The sequence below is a fragment of the Strix aluco genome, chromosome Z, assembly GCF_031877795.1.
Source record: "Strix aluco isolate bStrAlu1 chromosome Z, bStrAlu1.hap1, whole genome shotgun sequence".
NCBI classification, from domain to species: domain Eukaryota; kingdom Metazoa; phylum Chordata; class Aves; order Strigiformes; family Strigidae; genus Strix; species Strix aluco.
The window spans coordinates 72,316,313-72,331,363 of record NC_133971.1 but is presented as its reverse complement, the minus strand read 5'-3'; the positions used below and the strand labels follow the sequence as shown (position 1 = coordinate 72,331,363).

Below are 15,051 nucleotides of genomic sequence, written 5' to 3'. Positions count from 1 at the left end.
GCTTGAAGAATTATCATTTCACGCAGCTTTCCTCTCCTCTACCTAGAAGATGTCATGACTCTGCTTAAACTCATTTGACGGGTTAGTTTTGGTTTGGTTTCCACCAAAGCAATACAGAATTCTTCACTATATTTTTGTTAAACTGGGGGCTTTTGGTCACCACAAATAACAATGAACTATGGCTTTATACAATGAGGATACTGCAGTGTACTAAATATCTTTAATACTACCAAAATAGGTGAGAACTGAATGTGTGCTTCCATGTACTTTTGCGTGGAAGTCAAGTGAAAGAAAGTAAGTTATTTTTATCTTGGATCATTTCACTAATGTGATTTACAATGCAACCTTACAAGCACTTGCACACATCTAACTAAAAGGGCTAAGGGACATGCAAATGAACAACCTGGGGAGGGACCTTAGCATTCACTTCACTTGAAGAAGGTGCACCAGAATACACTCCCAGAATATCTAGATTTTTATGGCCCAAATCTCTCCCAGTCTGTTTATAGTGGCAGGAAAACAGAAATGCAAGTAGCTATTACTTCAGTAGTTATATTGTGTTGTAACCCAACATACCCAAAACCATAATATTCAAATTAATTTTGAATTCTTTTAAGAACAAGTCTCCAGGTCTCATCAGTTCCTAGTGCATCCTCACATATTCTAAGATTTTAAGTTATAAGAGCATTATCTACTTGCCTCCAGCAGTATACTGTATCTTAAAAGAGGACTTACTTGGAATGACAGGAAGATATGTATTGTGATGAAATCAAGGCACATGTTTGTCCCACCACTGGTAAGGTTCAATGAAATTATTTCTGCACCTCTCCCTTTCCCAATGAAGGAAGAATAATTAATTAAAATTCACCAGACAATTAATCACAGCTCAATAAAGCTGACATGCATTTTTGTCTGTCACATTTACATTTTTGCAATCAGGTGCAGTGAAAGTCACATAAAAGGTCACATTTTGCTAAAATCCAGTGATGCTCTCACAGCCACAAAGGGTAAGAAATAGGGGCACCATGTCATACATCCATTTTAATTAATAAGAACAAGGCTCCTAAATGACACAAGATGAGCCACTAAGTCACTGGCAGCTGTCACAGTACCCTATTGCTGCTTCCCAGACACTCCCCTCACAGTCTTCATGTGCCTTTCAATAGACAAATTCTTCTGTCATGCTGTAGGACAGAAGAAAATATGTGCCCAGTGAAGAGGTCTTGAGGATGCTGAGACAGGATTCAGTGAAGATCTGGCCTCTTCCAAGCCACAGGGCTTTGGTTATATGGGAGCCTGCTGCAGGAGAGAGATGCCACGACCTTTGTTTATTTACACATGTAAAGAAAACAAAGAATCAGACTCACTTGCAGTGCTGAAACTCAGAAGTAACTCTTCTGAAAGTAGCAGAACAGCAGCTGGATTAAAATGGCTTTTCATCTCTTCTGCTCTCCTCACATTGTTAGTTCTCAGTTAACACATCATTCAAGTATCTTTTTAAAAAAGGTCAGGGGAACCTTTTGCAGCATTTTTAAAAATACTCATTGAGCAGCAAAACATTACTTCTTATCAGAAAATTCAACTTGCTGAATGCAGTGAAACAGATGTCCTGATCAATACCAGACAGAAGCCTGTAAACACAGTGTTTTTTCTAATCATCTTTTTCCAGCTAGATATGGAAATCTGATCATCTAGTACTGGGCCTCTCTCTATATATAGCTCATTTTATGACAGATATATTTTATTAATTTGTACTCCTAGAATACAGGTCCGTGGAATTAAATATCTGGAAAAAGGTAAAACTTCTATATGACTAGTGAATGTCTGATGTAAAAAACGTAATAGGACAATCAGTTTGGGGAAGACAGAGCTACAGTGGAAAATTGCTATCCAGACAGTTCTGAAACTGTCCTTGTAACCAGACAAATAGGTAAGGCACACAAGATGCTGACATAAGCCAAAGAAATCAGAAAAGAGGGCTGTAAAGAGCTGTAAGCCACTGAGCCTAACATTTATAACATACAAATTGGTAAAATCTAGAACAGAAATAGAATTAAGGAACATATATATATATATATGTGGGATGTATGAGAAGAGTTCTGCTATAAATTATAGTTATGCCTCAAACCCTTCCTGGAATTCTTTGCAGGAATCAGCATATACACAAGCAAAAGAAGTCAGGTTGATACCACCTGATTTCCTGTTCTGGTTTGAGTGAGTGTGTGGGGGTTTTGGTAGCGGGGGCGGAGGTTACAGCAGTGGCACCTGTGAGAAGCTTCTTGAAGCTCCCCAGGCTCCAAGTTGAACCTCCCTTTGCACCAAGGCCGGGCCAATTAGTGACAGTGCCTGCACCTCTGTGATTATGTATTTAAGAAGAGGAACCTGGGAGGAGTGGTGGGAGTTGTGAGGAGATCATCTGTGTGAACACTGAGGTCAGTGAAAGAACAGAAGAGAAGGGGGGGAGGTGCGCCAGAGCAGAGATTCCCCTGTATCCTGTGGTGAGATGGCAGGGGGGCGCCTCCCTGCCACCCATGGGGGTCTACAGTGGAGCAGATGCTGATTTGCAGCCTGTGAGGGGCCTCACACCAGGACAGGTGACTGCACCAGAAGGCTAAACAGGGAGCTTTGGCTGCAATACAGGGAGAAAAGGAGAGTTTACGGCCTTTGACAAATTGCCAAGGTTTGACAAACCTGATCTCCTTCTATGACAGGGTGACCTGCTTATTGGATGAGGCAAAGGCTGTAGATGTTGTCTACCTTGACTTTAGTAAGGCCTTTGACACCGTTTCCCACAGCATTCTCCTGGCAAAATTGGCTGCTCGTGGCTTGGATGGGCACACACTTTGCTGCGTAAAAAACTGGCTGGATGGCCGGGCCCAAAGAGTTGTGGTGAATGGATTTAAATCCGGTTGGCAGCCGGTCACGAGTGGTGTCCCCCAGGGCTCGGTTTTGGGGCCACTCCTGTTTAACATCTTTATTGATGATCTAGACGAGGGGATCGAGTGCACCCTCAGTAAGTTTGCAGATGACACCAAGTTGGGTGGGAGTGTTGATCTGCTCGAGGGTAGGGAGGCTCTGCAGAGAGACCTGGACAGGCTGGAGCGATGGGCTAAGGCCAACTGTAGGAGTTTCAATAAGGCCAAATGCCGGCTGCTGCACTTGGGCCACAACAACCCCCAGCAGCTCTACAGGCTTGGGGAGGAGTGGCTGGAGAGCTGCCAGTCAGAGAGGGACCTGGGGGTGTTGATTGACAGCCGGATGAACATGAGCCAGCAGTGTGCCCAGGTGGCCAAGAAGGCCAATGGCATCCTGGCTTGTGTCAGAAATAGCGTGGCCAGCAGGGACAGGGAAGTGATCTTACCCCTGTACTCGGCACCGGTGAGGCCGCACCTCGATGACTGTGTTCAGTTTTGGGCCCCTCACTACAAAAAGGACATTGAATTACTCGAGCGTGTCCAAAGAAGGGCAATGAAGCTGGTGCAGGGTCTGGAGCACAGGTCGTACAAGGAGTGGCTGAGGGAACTGGGGTTGTTTAGTCTGGAGAAGAGGAGGCTCAGAGGAGACCTCATTGCCCTCTACAACTACCTGAAAGAAGGTTGCAGAGAGCTGGGGATGAGTCTCTTTAACCAAGTAACAAGCAATAGGACAAGAGGGAATGGCCTCAAGTTGCACTGGGGAAAGTTTAGACTGGATATTAGGAAGCATTTCTTTACAGAACGGGTTGTTAGGCATTGGAATGGGCTGCCCAGGGAGCTGTTGGAGTCCCCATCCCTGGAGGTGTTTAAGAGTCGGGCTGACATAGTGCTGAGGGATATGGTGTAGTTGAGAACAGTCAGTGTGGTTGGACTAGATGATCTTCAAGGTCTTTTCCAACCTAGATGATTCTGTGATTCTGTTATGGCTGGGACCCTGTGGGAAGAAGCCCCCACTGTTGTAGTTCAGCACTGGGAGGATTGCAACACGCACGGATGACCCACACATCTGTGCGAGTGACTCATGTTGGAGTTGGTTTGTGGAGGACTGTCTCCTGTGAGAGGGGGACTGCGCTGGAACAGGGGAGGAATGCCAGAAGTTTTCCCTCCTCTGAGGTGGAAGAAGCGGTGGGACTGACTGCACCCCCCATTCCCTGCCCACTGCGCTGCTGGAAGGGAGGAGGTAGAGACATTGGGTGCTAAGCTGAGCCCAGGAAGAAGGCAGGGGTGAGTGAAGGTATTTTTAAGATGTGGTAATGCTTCTCACAGTCCTACTCTGTCTGTTAAGTGTTGCTGTTAGTGTCTGTATTAAATTTATGTTCTCTTTTTTCTTCCCCTAAGGAGTCTGGTTTTTGCTTGTGTCTTAAAGGATGAGATCAACCATCCCTCCCTGTTCTTGTCTCAGTTTCCTGGGTCTCTTGCTTCCCTCCTTCTCAGCACTGGGGGGAAGACAGAAGTGAGCAGCATCTTTGCTTATTTTCCCCTTCTCAGGGCTGGGGGGAAGGAGGGAGTGAGGGCCTGTGTGGTGCTCAGTTGCCCTCTGAGCTCAAACCACAACATTTCCAAAAAGCAATAATGAATAGTGTACCTCACCAAGACTACTGAAGAAACTCGGGGGACATCCTCACATGCTGAGCGCCATCAATGGGAGTAATCCACGACTAAGAGAATCCCAAAGGGACCTGGGCGAAGGCTTGTAACGTTTACTGTCACAGGATCAGGAACATTACAGTAACAGGAAAGGGAGTTTTAAAAATGAGCTAAAAGATGTGCCTGGTTATTTATAATAGAGGAACTAGATCACATTCACAGTGGATGGGCAGAATTATGCACAAAAACAACACAGAAAAATACATCTGTCACAGCACTGTGAAATACAGAAAACACCAGCTTTGGCTAACCACCCCTCCTTCCCTTCTCCTAACTTTAAATAAAGGACTAGCCTGTTCTTGAAAGACTGATTTGATCAAAATCTTTTCAACTGCACCTTGGCTTAACTGATGAAAGAGCTTGGTTTTTAAAGGTTGAATTTATCTTTTGGAAATCTGCAGCCACTGTATGAACAATAATGAAAGTAAGAGAAATTCTGTTTTCTTTTTTAAAAGGCTGTTTCTGTGGGTCCCTGTAAAGTGCAGCCTGAACTGCTCTGAAAATATTAGATGTAGCTGTGCCATTTAAAATACTGTTTTGCTGAAACAAATATAAACAAATTATATAGGCTTCAGGAAGGAAAAAATAGAAGACATATTAATACTGGCAAGCTTACTGTCATGAATATTGCACTTTGGCTGAACAACATATTTAATAGGCTTCTGGGAAAAAAAAAAAAAAAAGTGTTTTAAGCTTTAACTCTTCTAGAAAGGAATTTTCTTCCCCCCCCCGGAATTTGAAGTCTCACAATCTATTTTTTGGATAAATAGTATTCATATACTTAAGTATTTACGTATATTGCAATATGAAAACAAAACACAAGGGTTTTAAGCAAGTGCCTTGTAATCTTTGAATAATATTTGTCCTTCTACTTTATGTAATTAATCGTTTGTTTTCTTTTGGTTTTCTGTACATCCTATTCCTCTCCGAGTTTTCCGAGGACTGCCCTCAACTAAGCGAATTGACTAGGGCATAATGTAAGCCACCGTCACTACTGTGCGTGTCATTCGCCGACAATCCTGAAGAGGGTATAGTTGCACAACGCACTGCTCCTTCTCTCCTGAAACACCGTACTTCAGGGACACATTCAACTTTGAAATCAAAAGACTGATTAATCTATCTTTCTCCATTCCCCGTTGTCACACTATTAAAAGTTTAGGACAGAAAAAGAGCATGCAAAGTTCTGAATCTCACCTCCTTAGTCCTCCAAAGAAGTTATTTAAATGCATTTCTGTGCAATTCATCACTATGTTAACAACCTACAGATAAAATAACTTAATTACAGTTTCAGTCAGGTCAATATCTATCAAGAATTTTAAAACTGCACCACATACAGAAATTTCACAGCTGAAGACATATGACCCCTAAATGAAAGATGTTATTCCACTAATTAACCAGAGCAGCACTCATGATGTGAGCTGCTTCCACTAACCAGACCTATGTTTCAAGCAAATGCAGTCTAAATTACCAGCACAAATGCAGGAATCAGCTATAATTAATGAATATTAACAGGAAAAGAAAACCCACTAAGCCAAAACTGCATTTTCAAATACAGTATACTGGTGGAGTATCTGTTATAATCCAAGGAACAAACCCTCATAAATTAACATACACTATTTGGAAACAGATAAAACTATTTCTAGCTGTTTCTTTACCAAACAGCATTCTGAATTACCTGAATTCATTTTTATGCATTTCAGCTATTTTCTTCTCAAGCTTTTGTGACTGCTTTGGAAAAATCTTGAAGTCACTGATGTAATTCTCTGGGTGTTCATCAGGATCATAATCACCAAGCTCAGCTAAACAGATCCAAAATACAAAACAAAACAAAACAGAAAAATTCAATTGCAACATTACTTAATAAGGAAAAAAGTCAGTAAATACAGTGTAATTCAAGGTACTTCCATGATTGGTAAGAATCCAGCATCTCTCAAGAAATGCTACTTTGAAGAATTGATAGTTAATTGAAACAACAAAATTCTTATAACTGCTACTTCAATGAGTTTCAAGTGAAGTTCATAGCTTATTAAATGCTGCAGTAATTAGCAATCCTAAACTATTTTCTGTGGTAGAAACATACTCTATAAAACAGAGGCATAGGCAATGTTCCCCCTTTGAGTACCTGTCATTCTGGTATCAGGCAGAACTAAAACAATGCACTCCAGATTCTCCTCTTTTTTACATCAATTTATTCTCACTGATATGGACTGCTTTAATTCTGTTCCAGCAGAGAAACACAGGCTGTAACATTATTTAAGGTGGCCCACAGTATTCGATTTCTCTTCTAAAAGATGTATCACGTAGGTACCCAAACATGGCATTTGGTGTTTTGATTTTCCAAATAAGCCTGTTTTAATAAGGTCTAGACTCAATCTTGGTTTCGATACGCTGCCTTATAATGCATTAAGAGCTTCACTCATGTTAAGGCAGAATGAAGGGGACTTCCGCACACATGATGTCCCTAATCAGACATCTAGCTAACTATTTCTCTATGTGCAATCCAAGGCATATACCTCAATTTGGCCCTAAGGAAATGATCAGGACAGAGAGGGAAAGAATAAAAAAAGAAGGAGAAGAAAAAAAAAAAAAAAAGAAAATAACTTTCTTCTTGAATTACATCCACTATTTTTGCTGGAGATCTCATCAAACAGGTCATCTTTACCATAAGAAAGGGCACTGAATGACACTTTTTTCTGCTTAGTTCAAATGGACTAGGCTACATTTACATCCAGTATTCTGAACAGAATTTTCCTTTATTTATAACTGTAATCTAACACCGATGCCATATTTTTTCACGTAAATGCTAAGACAACACATTGGCTTTAATTTTTTTTTTAAGTCCCAGTTTGGTTTTAGTTGGATAAAGGACTGAATTCCTTAAAACACTTTACAGTGCATGTCAATGCAGCAAAACAGTACAACTGAAAAAAAATATAAATTATTGCTACCTATACTCCTGCAATGGTTTTGAGTTTCTCTTTATACTGAACACACCTATGAGTTAAGTATTTAAAAAAGCCTGCTGCTTGTACTTACCTTGCACAATACAGGCACCCAGGTAGGCAGCATCAGAAAAAGAACACAGCAAACGGCCATGGAAAATGTCCCTTTTTATTTGTAGATATAAGAGGTATCTGAAATACAATTAAAAAGATTGGGAAATTATGTGGCATCTTTTTGTAACAGATTTAACTTATCAGTGTGAAAACAGAGGTGCAATTATTTTTTCTCTCTCTTGCTACCTTCAACAGCAGCAAAAGAGGTAAAGTGCAACCACAGGAAAAACCAGATATAAAACAACAGATTTTTCTCAATCACAATAAAATAATGACAGCAGAAGTAACAAAAACCCACTAAGAGCACAGAGAGTACTTTATTTAAAATGTACAGCTGTTACAATGCTCATTAGTAACATGAAATAAATTACAGTAATGTAAGGTAGTTTGAGCACACCCCCTCTCATTAAAGACAGGTTTACACAAGAAAGTATCTCTCTCTGTGTCACTATAGACAAAATAGCACATTGACCACAGTGGAGAAGATTTCTTTCCTTTTCTTTTTTTAATCTATGAAGAATTCTAGATGAAGTTTTGAGGCAGAAGCAACTCCCTGAGGCCCAGGGGGGTGGCAGGCACAGGGGACCTGCCTGGGGTGAACCTCCCCCATTCCTCTCAGAGCAGCTCCGTCTCAAGAAGAACTGGGGAGAAGAAAACAAAAGGCTCCCTCTAATTGCCCTCCACCTCCAACCAAAGAGCGGCATTATTTCTAATAGCAAGAGGACAGGCGCAGTGACAAGGCCATTGCTTTCTCTTTTGCTTTCTCCTTGTGAGAGCAGCCTCCCAGAGATGGACCAACTCACAGCCTAGCTACCTACTCACAGCTCCTTTCCCAGCCACCTACCTGGTTACAGCTGCACCACTCAGCAGCTTCACCCCTCTGGGAAAATAAACCACTTAGACATTGCCTTAGCCAGATAAAGTCAACTATCTAGAGGGTGTTCAACTAACAGACTCAGTAGCTTCTGCAGACCTTCAGGACATTCCTTGATGCTGCCAGTCCTCTCCAACCTTAAGCTACAGTTCAGCCAATAAAAATGTGCTTTATGAATAACACTGATGTCAGACATACGTTGCCCAACTTACTTGGTTCTGTGTGTCCCATGAGCTCCTGCACCAAGTAGCTTATCTGAAGCTTACAGTGAGTTCTAGATTTAAGCAAGATTGGAAGTATTGTCTGAAGGGCAAGAGAAATTTTTCTCCTTTACTTGGGTTGTTACTAATGCTACATAAATACAAGACAGTTATCACTGAGAAAAGCAATTTGTTCTCATTGTGAACACATCCATTCACTGCATTACAGTATTACAAGTTTCTACAGGAACCTTGCACTTCAAGGGCTTTTATTTTTCAACCCCTTTTTTTTCCTGCAATCAGTGTTCTGTAACAGCTCAATAATTCACTTCCATAATTTGGTACAGATAGTTCCCACAGGAGAACCACATCAGGGCAAACAGAAGGCCTCCGTGAGATGCAGTAAAAATTCTTAATCTGCAATGATAGCCTACCAGAAAAGGCTCAGTATATTGATGTAGGTACCATACATAACTTAGGCAGATGAGTAGTCCCATCCTAAAATTTTTGCTAAGTGAAAAATAGGGTTGTGGTTCTCCACGGTGATCATTAGCTTGAGGCCAGACTGAGTTCACCTTTTAAGAGGTGATAGAAAAAGCTACCTATGAAAGGGCATCCCAAGATTTCACAGCATGGCTTGTTAGCTGAGCTGGAAGGTCAACAGATCACCACTGACAGCGCACGTTAGTGGTTTCTATGTTTGAAAATTACTAGAATGAGATATGAAAGTAAATAGGCTTCTGGAAAAGCCTATTAACCCACTGGTCCTGACACACACGAGGCTGAAATGATAACTAACAATCTGAAGTCTCTGGACTGTGCCAGATCTGACACCAGCTGTATGGATGGAAGCAAATGCTATGAAAGTTACTTCTACTTTTCTAGGAATACTTTGGAATTTACAAGAAGAAAAAATAGTTTTGCACGAAATTCTTTCCCATGTAACAGGATTAGGCACCAGTGCTGCCACCTTGACCATCTATTACAAGCCATTATCTTCAGAGCCCAAGGAGAATAGAAGATCTTCAAGAATTGACTCAAAGTACCTATTCAAGAATCAGGCAGCCTCTCTCTTTCCTTCTCTCTCTCAATTGCTATGCAATAAATCACAAGTTAGATTCCTGAAGTGAGATGGCAGGGAGTCGCCCTCCTGTCCAATATACGGTTATTTTGTGACAATAAACCTGAAAGCACACATATATTAATTAAGTAGAATTCAAAACCATTTTTTTTAATATAGGGGGACAGCCATAAATACAACAGTTTGTGGTGGGTTACTAAGGTACTACACTGGTCCTTAGGATCAAAGGCAACAGCATCATTGACAGAAACCCCTCAGAATGAAGGCAAAACCACATTTCTATGTATTTCACTAAAATTCTATATAGGTGAACTTGGGAGTTGGGGTGGGAGTGTGCATACTTGTGGCATTTCTAAGCAAGTATGTTGTTGCTGACCAGATCCTCAATGTCATTATTAAATTTCTGCATCCATAATAGTCTCAGTTATATAGGCTAATCTTAAACAAGAAATGCATGGGTTTATTTTTCCCAGAAAGAAATCAAACAGGAATAAATATAGGTTTTATACTAGTTTCTGCTTAAGCCTGTTTGCAATATGAAGCTATCAAATTTGTCAGAAAAATACCCCCCTAAAGTTAGCTTCATTACAGTAAAAAATAATATATACTCTTTCAATTTAAATTGTCAATATACACATTTTTGTCAATTAAACAAAGTTAATAAAAATGTATTATTATCCATTCCCTCCAGCTAAATCACTGGCTCTGCAAGTTGTTCAGAATGAAAAAAAAAATCAGAATTAAAAAATTGCAGAAAATCCCCATTATAATTTTTCTGTAACTTCAGTATAGCACATTTTTCTCACATTTGTCTCCTTAACATACCAGGAAATATTTCCTTTCTGTTACAGTTGGGAAAACAAATACTGATTCAATTTTTGCTGAGAGGTATGTTAACAAAAAATAAATAAGAGTAAGCAGAGGATACCTAACCAAAACAGCACATAAGATATAATTTTAGGGAAAAGAACATCTGTGCCTCAGAGCTGAAAAAAACACAAACAAACAAACAAAAAAAGAAACATCTCCAAGACAGACGGCTGCAGTCAAGAGGGGAAAAGAGGCACTGAGCAGAGTTCACAGTGGAGACTGGAGGAATTATTAGCTCAGACACAAGGGACGCACTTGCACTTATAAGAAGGGCAGGGGAATGAATACCCATGCAGAGCAGAATCAGAGAGTCTGAATGTGTTTTTCAGAGACCACCCACACAGCAAGCTGCATGGGATGCTGTTCATCCTCAAAGCAAGAAGGGTAGTCTGGAACAAGACTAAGACATTAAGGACTACTTTCAAATGAAGGAGATAAATGCACTTTAGACTGAAAGCCAATGTTACAAGCTTTGCCAAAGGTTGGTTCAACTTCATACATTCCCTATAATCCTGATAAAGAAATTTATGTCCCAGGTCACCAAAGATCTATGAACACATACCTGACTCCTGGATTAAGTAAGGTTTATGCACGTACTTAAAATTGCCTACAGTTACAGAAATAACTTGCAAAATCAGATCTGATTTTGCTGCTCCTCATGTCCTTCCACACCAGTTGTTTTCTTCCAAGCCCTGGCACAACTTTATAGCCTGATTTACAGCCCTAAATACTCAGGCTTACCAACAAGCTAGTAAATGTATGCTTCAGCACTTATACTCGCAAACGTCTATCATTGGAATAACCTCATTTCCATCTATTATCTGTTTGCAATATAGATGACTCAACTCCGGGTTAGTCAAGCCCCTTCTGCAACTGCAGATGAAGGGTCAGCAATATCTATTCTTGTTTTTAAGCAGGCTTCATGACACCCAGAGACCATGTTGGTAACTGCTTAACAGTCAATATATTTATCTATTTTAAGACATTCAATGAAGCAAGGAAGCTTTCCCGCAGCCAAACTTTGTGGTTTGTCCACAGTGGTTTTTTCTTGTGTTAAGTCACTTCACTCATTTTATTCCAGTAACAAGCGTTTCTCCCAGTGTTGTTGCAGCCTTTGCAGCTGATAGACATGGTCACCTCGAGAGATCTAGCAATGTTTCAAAAACTGTTATCTTAGCGTGGTGTCTGACTGACTGCACCGGTCTTTCCCATGCTACTGTGCATACTCAGGTGCAGAGTAGCAGAGGGCGAATTAACATGTTTACACAATTCCTGGACTGGGTGTCCTCATCCCCCAGGAGGATTTACAAGTTCTTTATGTATATTATTCTGGACATTAACTTTGTATTCTGTCTCCTAGAGTAGCTATCATCAAGTACAGTGCAGGAGCACTAGTTTCCTGCCAAAGTCTAACCAATCTAACCTAAACACTAATTACTACATGCACATATGTAATACCACAACTAAGAGAACATCTTTTCTATCCTTTACAGTGCCACCTAGATAAAAGGCTAATAGAGAAAAAAATTATATTCTCTAAAAATATATTGCTTGTCTACTTACTAATATTTGAGAAGTATTTTGATACCTTATGTATTAAAGAAAAGCCATCACTCTATTTGCTACTGATAAAACACAGAGCTCATAGATAGATCTTGGAGTCATCACAGACAGGTCTTTGAAATCATCAACTCAGGGTGTAGCAGCAGTCAAAAAAGCCAGTAAAAAGTCTGGCATATCAGGAGATACTGTAAGCAAGACAGAGGGACATTTTGCCACTATTTAAAGCCTTGGTGTAATCACATCTTGAATCCTTTACCTAGCTGTAGCCTCTGCATCCTAAATTGGACGTAGCTGAGCTTGATACAGAGGACAATAAAATGAGTGAGATGATAGAGCACCCCTTGCAATGAGAGATGGCGGCTGAGGGGGAATAAGAATGGGTCTTATGAAATCTTGAGGGTAGTGGTAAAGGCAAATGCAGAACTGCTATTCACTGAATCCTGTAATACTAGAGCTGGGGTGAAGTCAGTGAAATCAGGAAATTGCTTAAGGCAGACAAAAGTACCTTACACAGCAGGTAGTGTCTCAGAAGGCTGTGAAGAAAAACAGTATTACTACATTCAAAAAAAAGAATGATTAGACAAATTCATAAGCAACAGATCCAGAAAATAATACTAAAATGAACAGGCAGAAAATATTAACATTCCTAATATAATAATTCAAGGAACCTTTTAGTGAATTTGGGTGAGGAGGAGATCATCTATTAGTTTTCTTGTTTTTCTGGAACAATATGGAAGTTTTGTTCACACTAGCCTGGTTTAAACCCATCATAGCATTTGTAAAACAAGTACACATGGCAATAAGCATGCCACAGTGACAGAGCAGCTGGCCTTTCAATCCACCAAATCAGTCATAAGCCAAATTCTAACAGAGGAATTTGGAACTAGAGGCATAGCCATCATGACTTCAAAACACAATCTTCATTCAAACACAGGAAACAAGAAAAAACATTTCTCTTAAAAGATCTAACACCCAAAGTAGTAGGAACTACCTTGTTAACTTTTTTGGGGGAAACTGCATGACTGTCTTTTGTGTTAACAAACAGCTGTAGGAAAAACCACCCTCCTTGTTCTACACCTTCTGGAAAGAAGTACTAATGCTAGGGATTCAAACATAACCAAAGTTTCAGCATCCCATAACTCCACCCTGAAACTATGTCCCTCCTAGACTTCCAAAATCATCAGAGAAGCTCTGCATCCATAGTATTTAAAAAAAAAAACAAAACAAAAACAAAACAAAAAAAACCCCAACACCAAAACTATTCCCTCAGAAGAAAATAGTCCATTTTCTGCCCTGGGGTGGGAATAACAGCTTTCCAGTAATCTTGAATCTCTTATCCCTGTGGTCAGGAAGATGACTGCCACTTGGATCTAGCAATACATGAGCCTGTCCTCCTGCCTTCAGAGCTGGCCAGTGCCTGCATTACAGTGTATGGTCTTTCCTTGGGAAAAGGGAAAAGTGTGAAAAATTACCATGTCAGCCAGCTGCTTGACAGCACTGGCTACAGGGTAAAAAAAACCTTTATTGCTACACAAGAATTCATTCTACCAAGGAATAAAGAGGACAAAGGAGTGGTAAGGGATAAGCTTTGTTCTGGATACTGGGTATATAAAAGCCCCACCACAGCATAGGAATAGATTCTTCTGTACAAACTTCCACAACTGATCTGCATCTTCTCAGCTCTCCTGCCTTCCCCTCAGAGGACCACAAGAGGACCTCTGAATGTGAAAGGTCTCCTCCCACAGGCACAAGCTCCACAAAAAAATTCAAGACTCTTCTGGATAATTTTTTTCCCCACCCTGAATGCTATCTGCAAGTCTGCCAGCATTAAGTGCTCTTACTAACAACTCTCATTCATTTTTAAGATGTAGGCTATTCAATCTGATTGTGAGTCCAATACTATCAAAACTATAAACTCACTTGTCAACTGCCAATACAGCCTCGAGAAAGCCAAAACTGACAAGTGAACTTGCAGAAGCATCAAAACATAGCTACCATTGCACATCTCAAGAAAGGCAAGACAGGATACCCAGAGAGGCAGAGGTATTCCTAAATGATGCCTGGAACAGGGTTCAGTAGCACAGGCCCACCTTATATTGGATCACCCTTGGAAAAATAAATATATTGTAAGACTTTTCAACTTGCAAATACATGGCTGATACTCAAGCATTAACAATCAGCTGCACCGCTATCAGTCTCAACTAGCCTCCTGCTTCTGAAGGGAAAAGCACCAGGCTCTTTCAGCACAAGGCAATATCAAATACAGCTGTGTGAGATAGGACTAGTCAAGCATTGCAAGTGTGCAGCTGTATCGTTCTTCCTTGGCCAAGCTAGCTCACTCCAAGCTCTTGAATTTGCCATGTTTACATACCCCAAGTCTTTGTCATTTTATAATACTTCCAGTTAAGCGTTTTTTTATCTGCTTTTCACAGAATCACAGAATCATCTAGGTTGGAAAAGACCTTGAAGATCATCCAGTCCAACCATTGACCTAAGACTGACAGTTCCCAACTACACCATATCCCTCAGCGCTATGCCAACCCAACTCTTAAATACTCAGGGATGGGGACTCCACCACCTCCCTGGGCAGCCCATTCCAACACCTAACAACCCATTCTGTAAAGAAATGCTTCTTAATATCCAGTCTAAACCTTCCCTGGCGCAACTTGAGGCCATTCCCTCTTGTCCTGTCGCTTGTTACTTTGTTAAAGAGACTCATCCCCAGCTCTCTGCAACCTCCTTTCAGGTAGTTGTAGAGGGCGATGAGGTCTCCCCTCAGCCTCCT

At 40.8% G+C, this 15,051-nt stretch overlaps 1 protein-coding gene across 4 annotated transcripts in view; it reads right to left on the bottom strand.

The window, feature by feature from the left end:
• FRMD3 (FERM domain containing 3) overlaps positions 1-15,051 on the bottom strand; it is a 146,785-nt gene that overhangs the window by 41,421 nt on the left and 90,313 nt on the right. For all 4 annotated transcript variants that reach the window (XM_074813018.1, XM_074813020.1, XM_074813019.1 and 1 more), the window contains exons 5-6: positions 7,659-7,756; positions 6,298-6,421 (exon numbers count right to left, since the gene is read on the bottom strand). In XM_074813018.1, the coding sequence (XP_074669119.1) occupies positions 6,298-6,421; positions 7,659-7,756 (222 nt within the window). The remainder of the gene's footprint in view (positions 1-6,297; positions 6,422-7,658; positions 7,757-15,051) is intronic.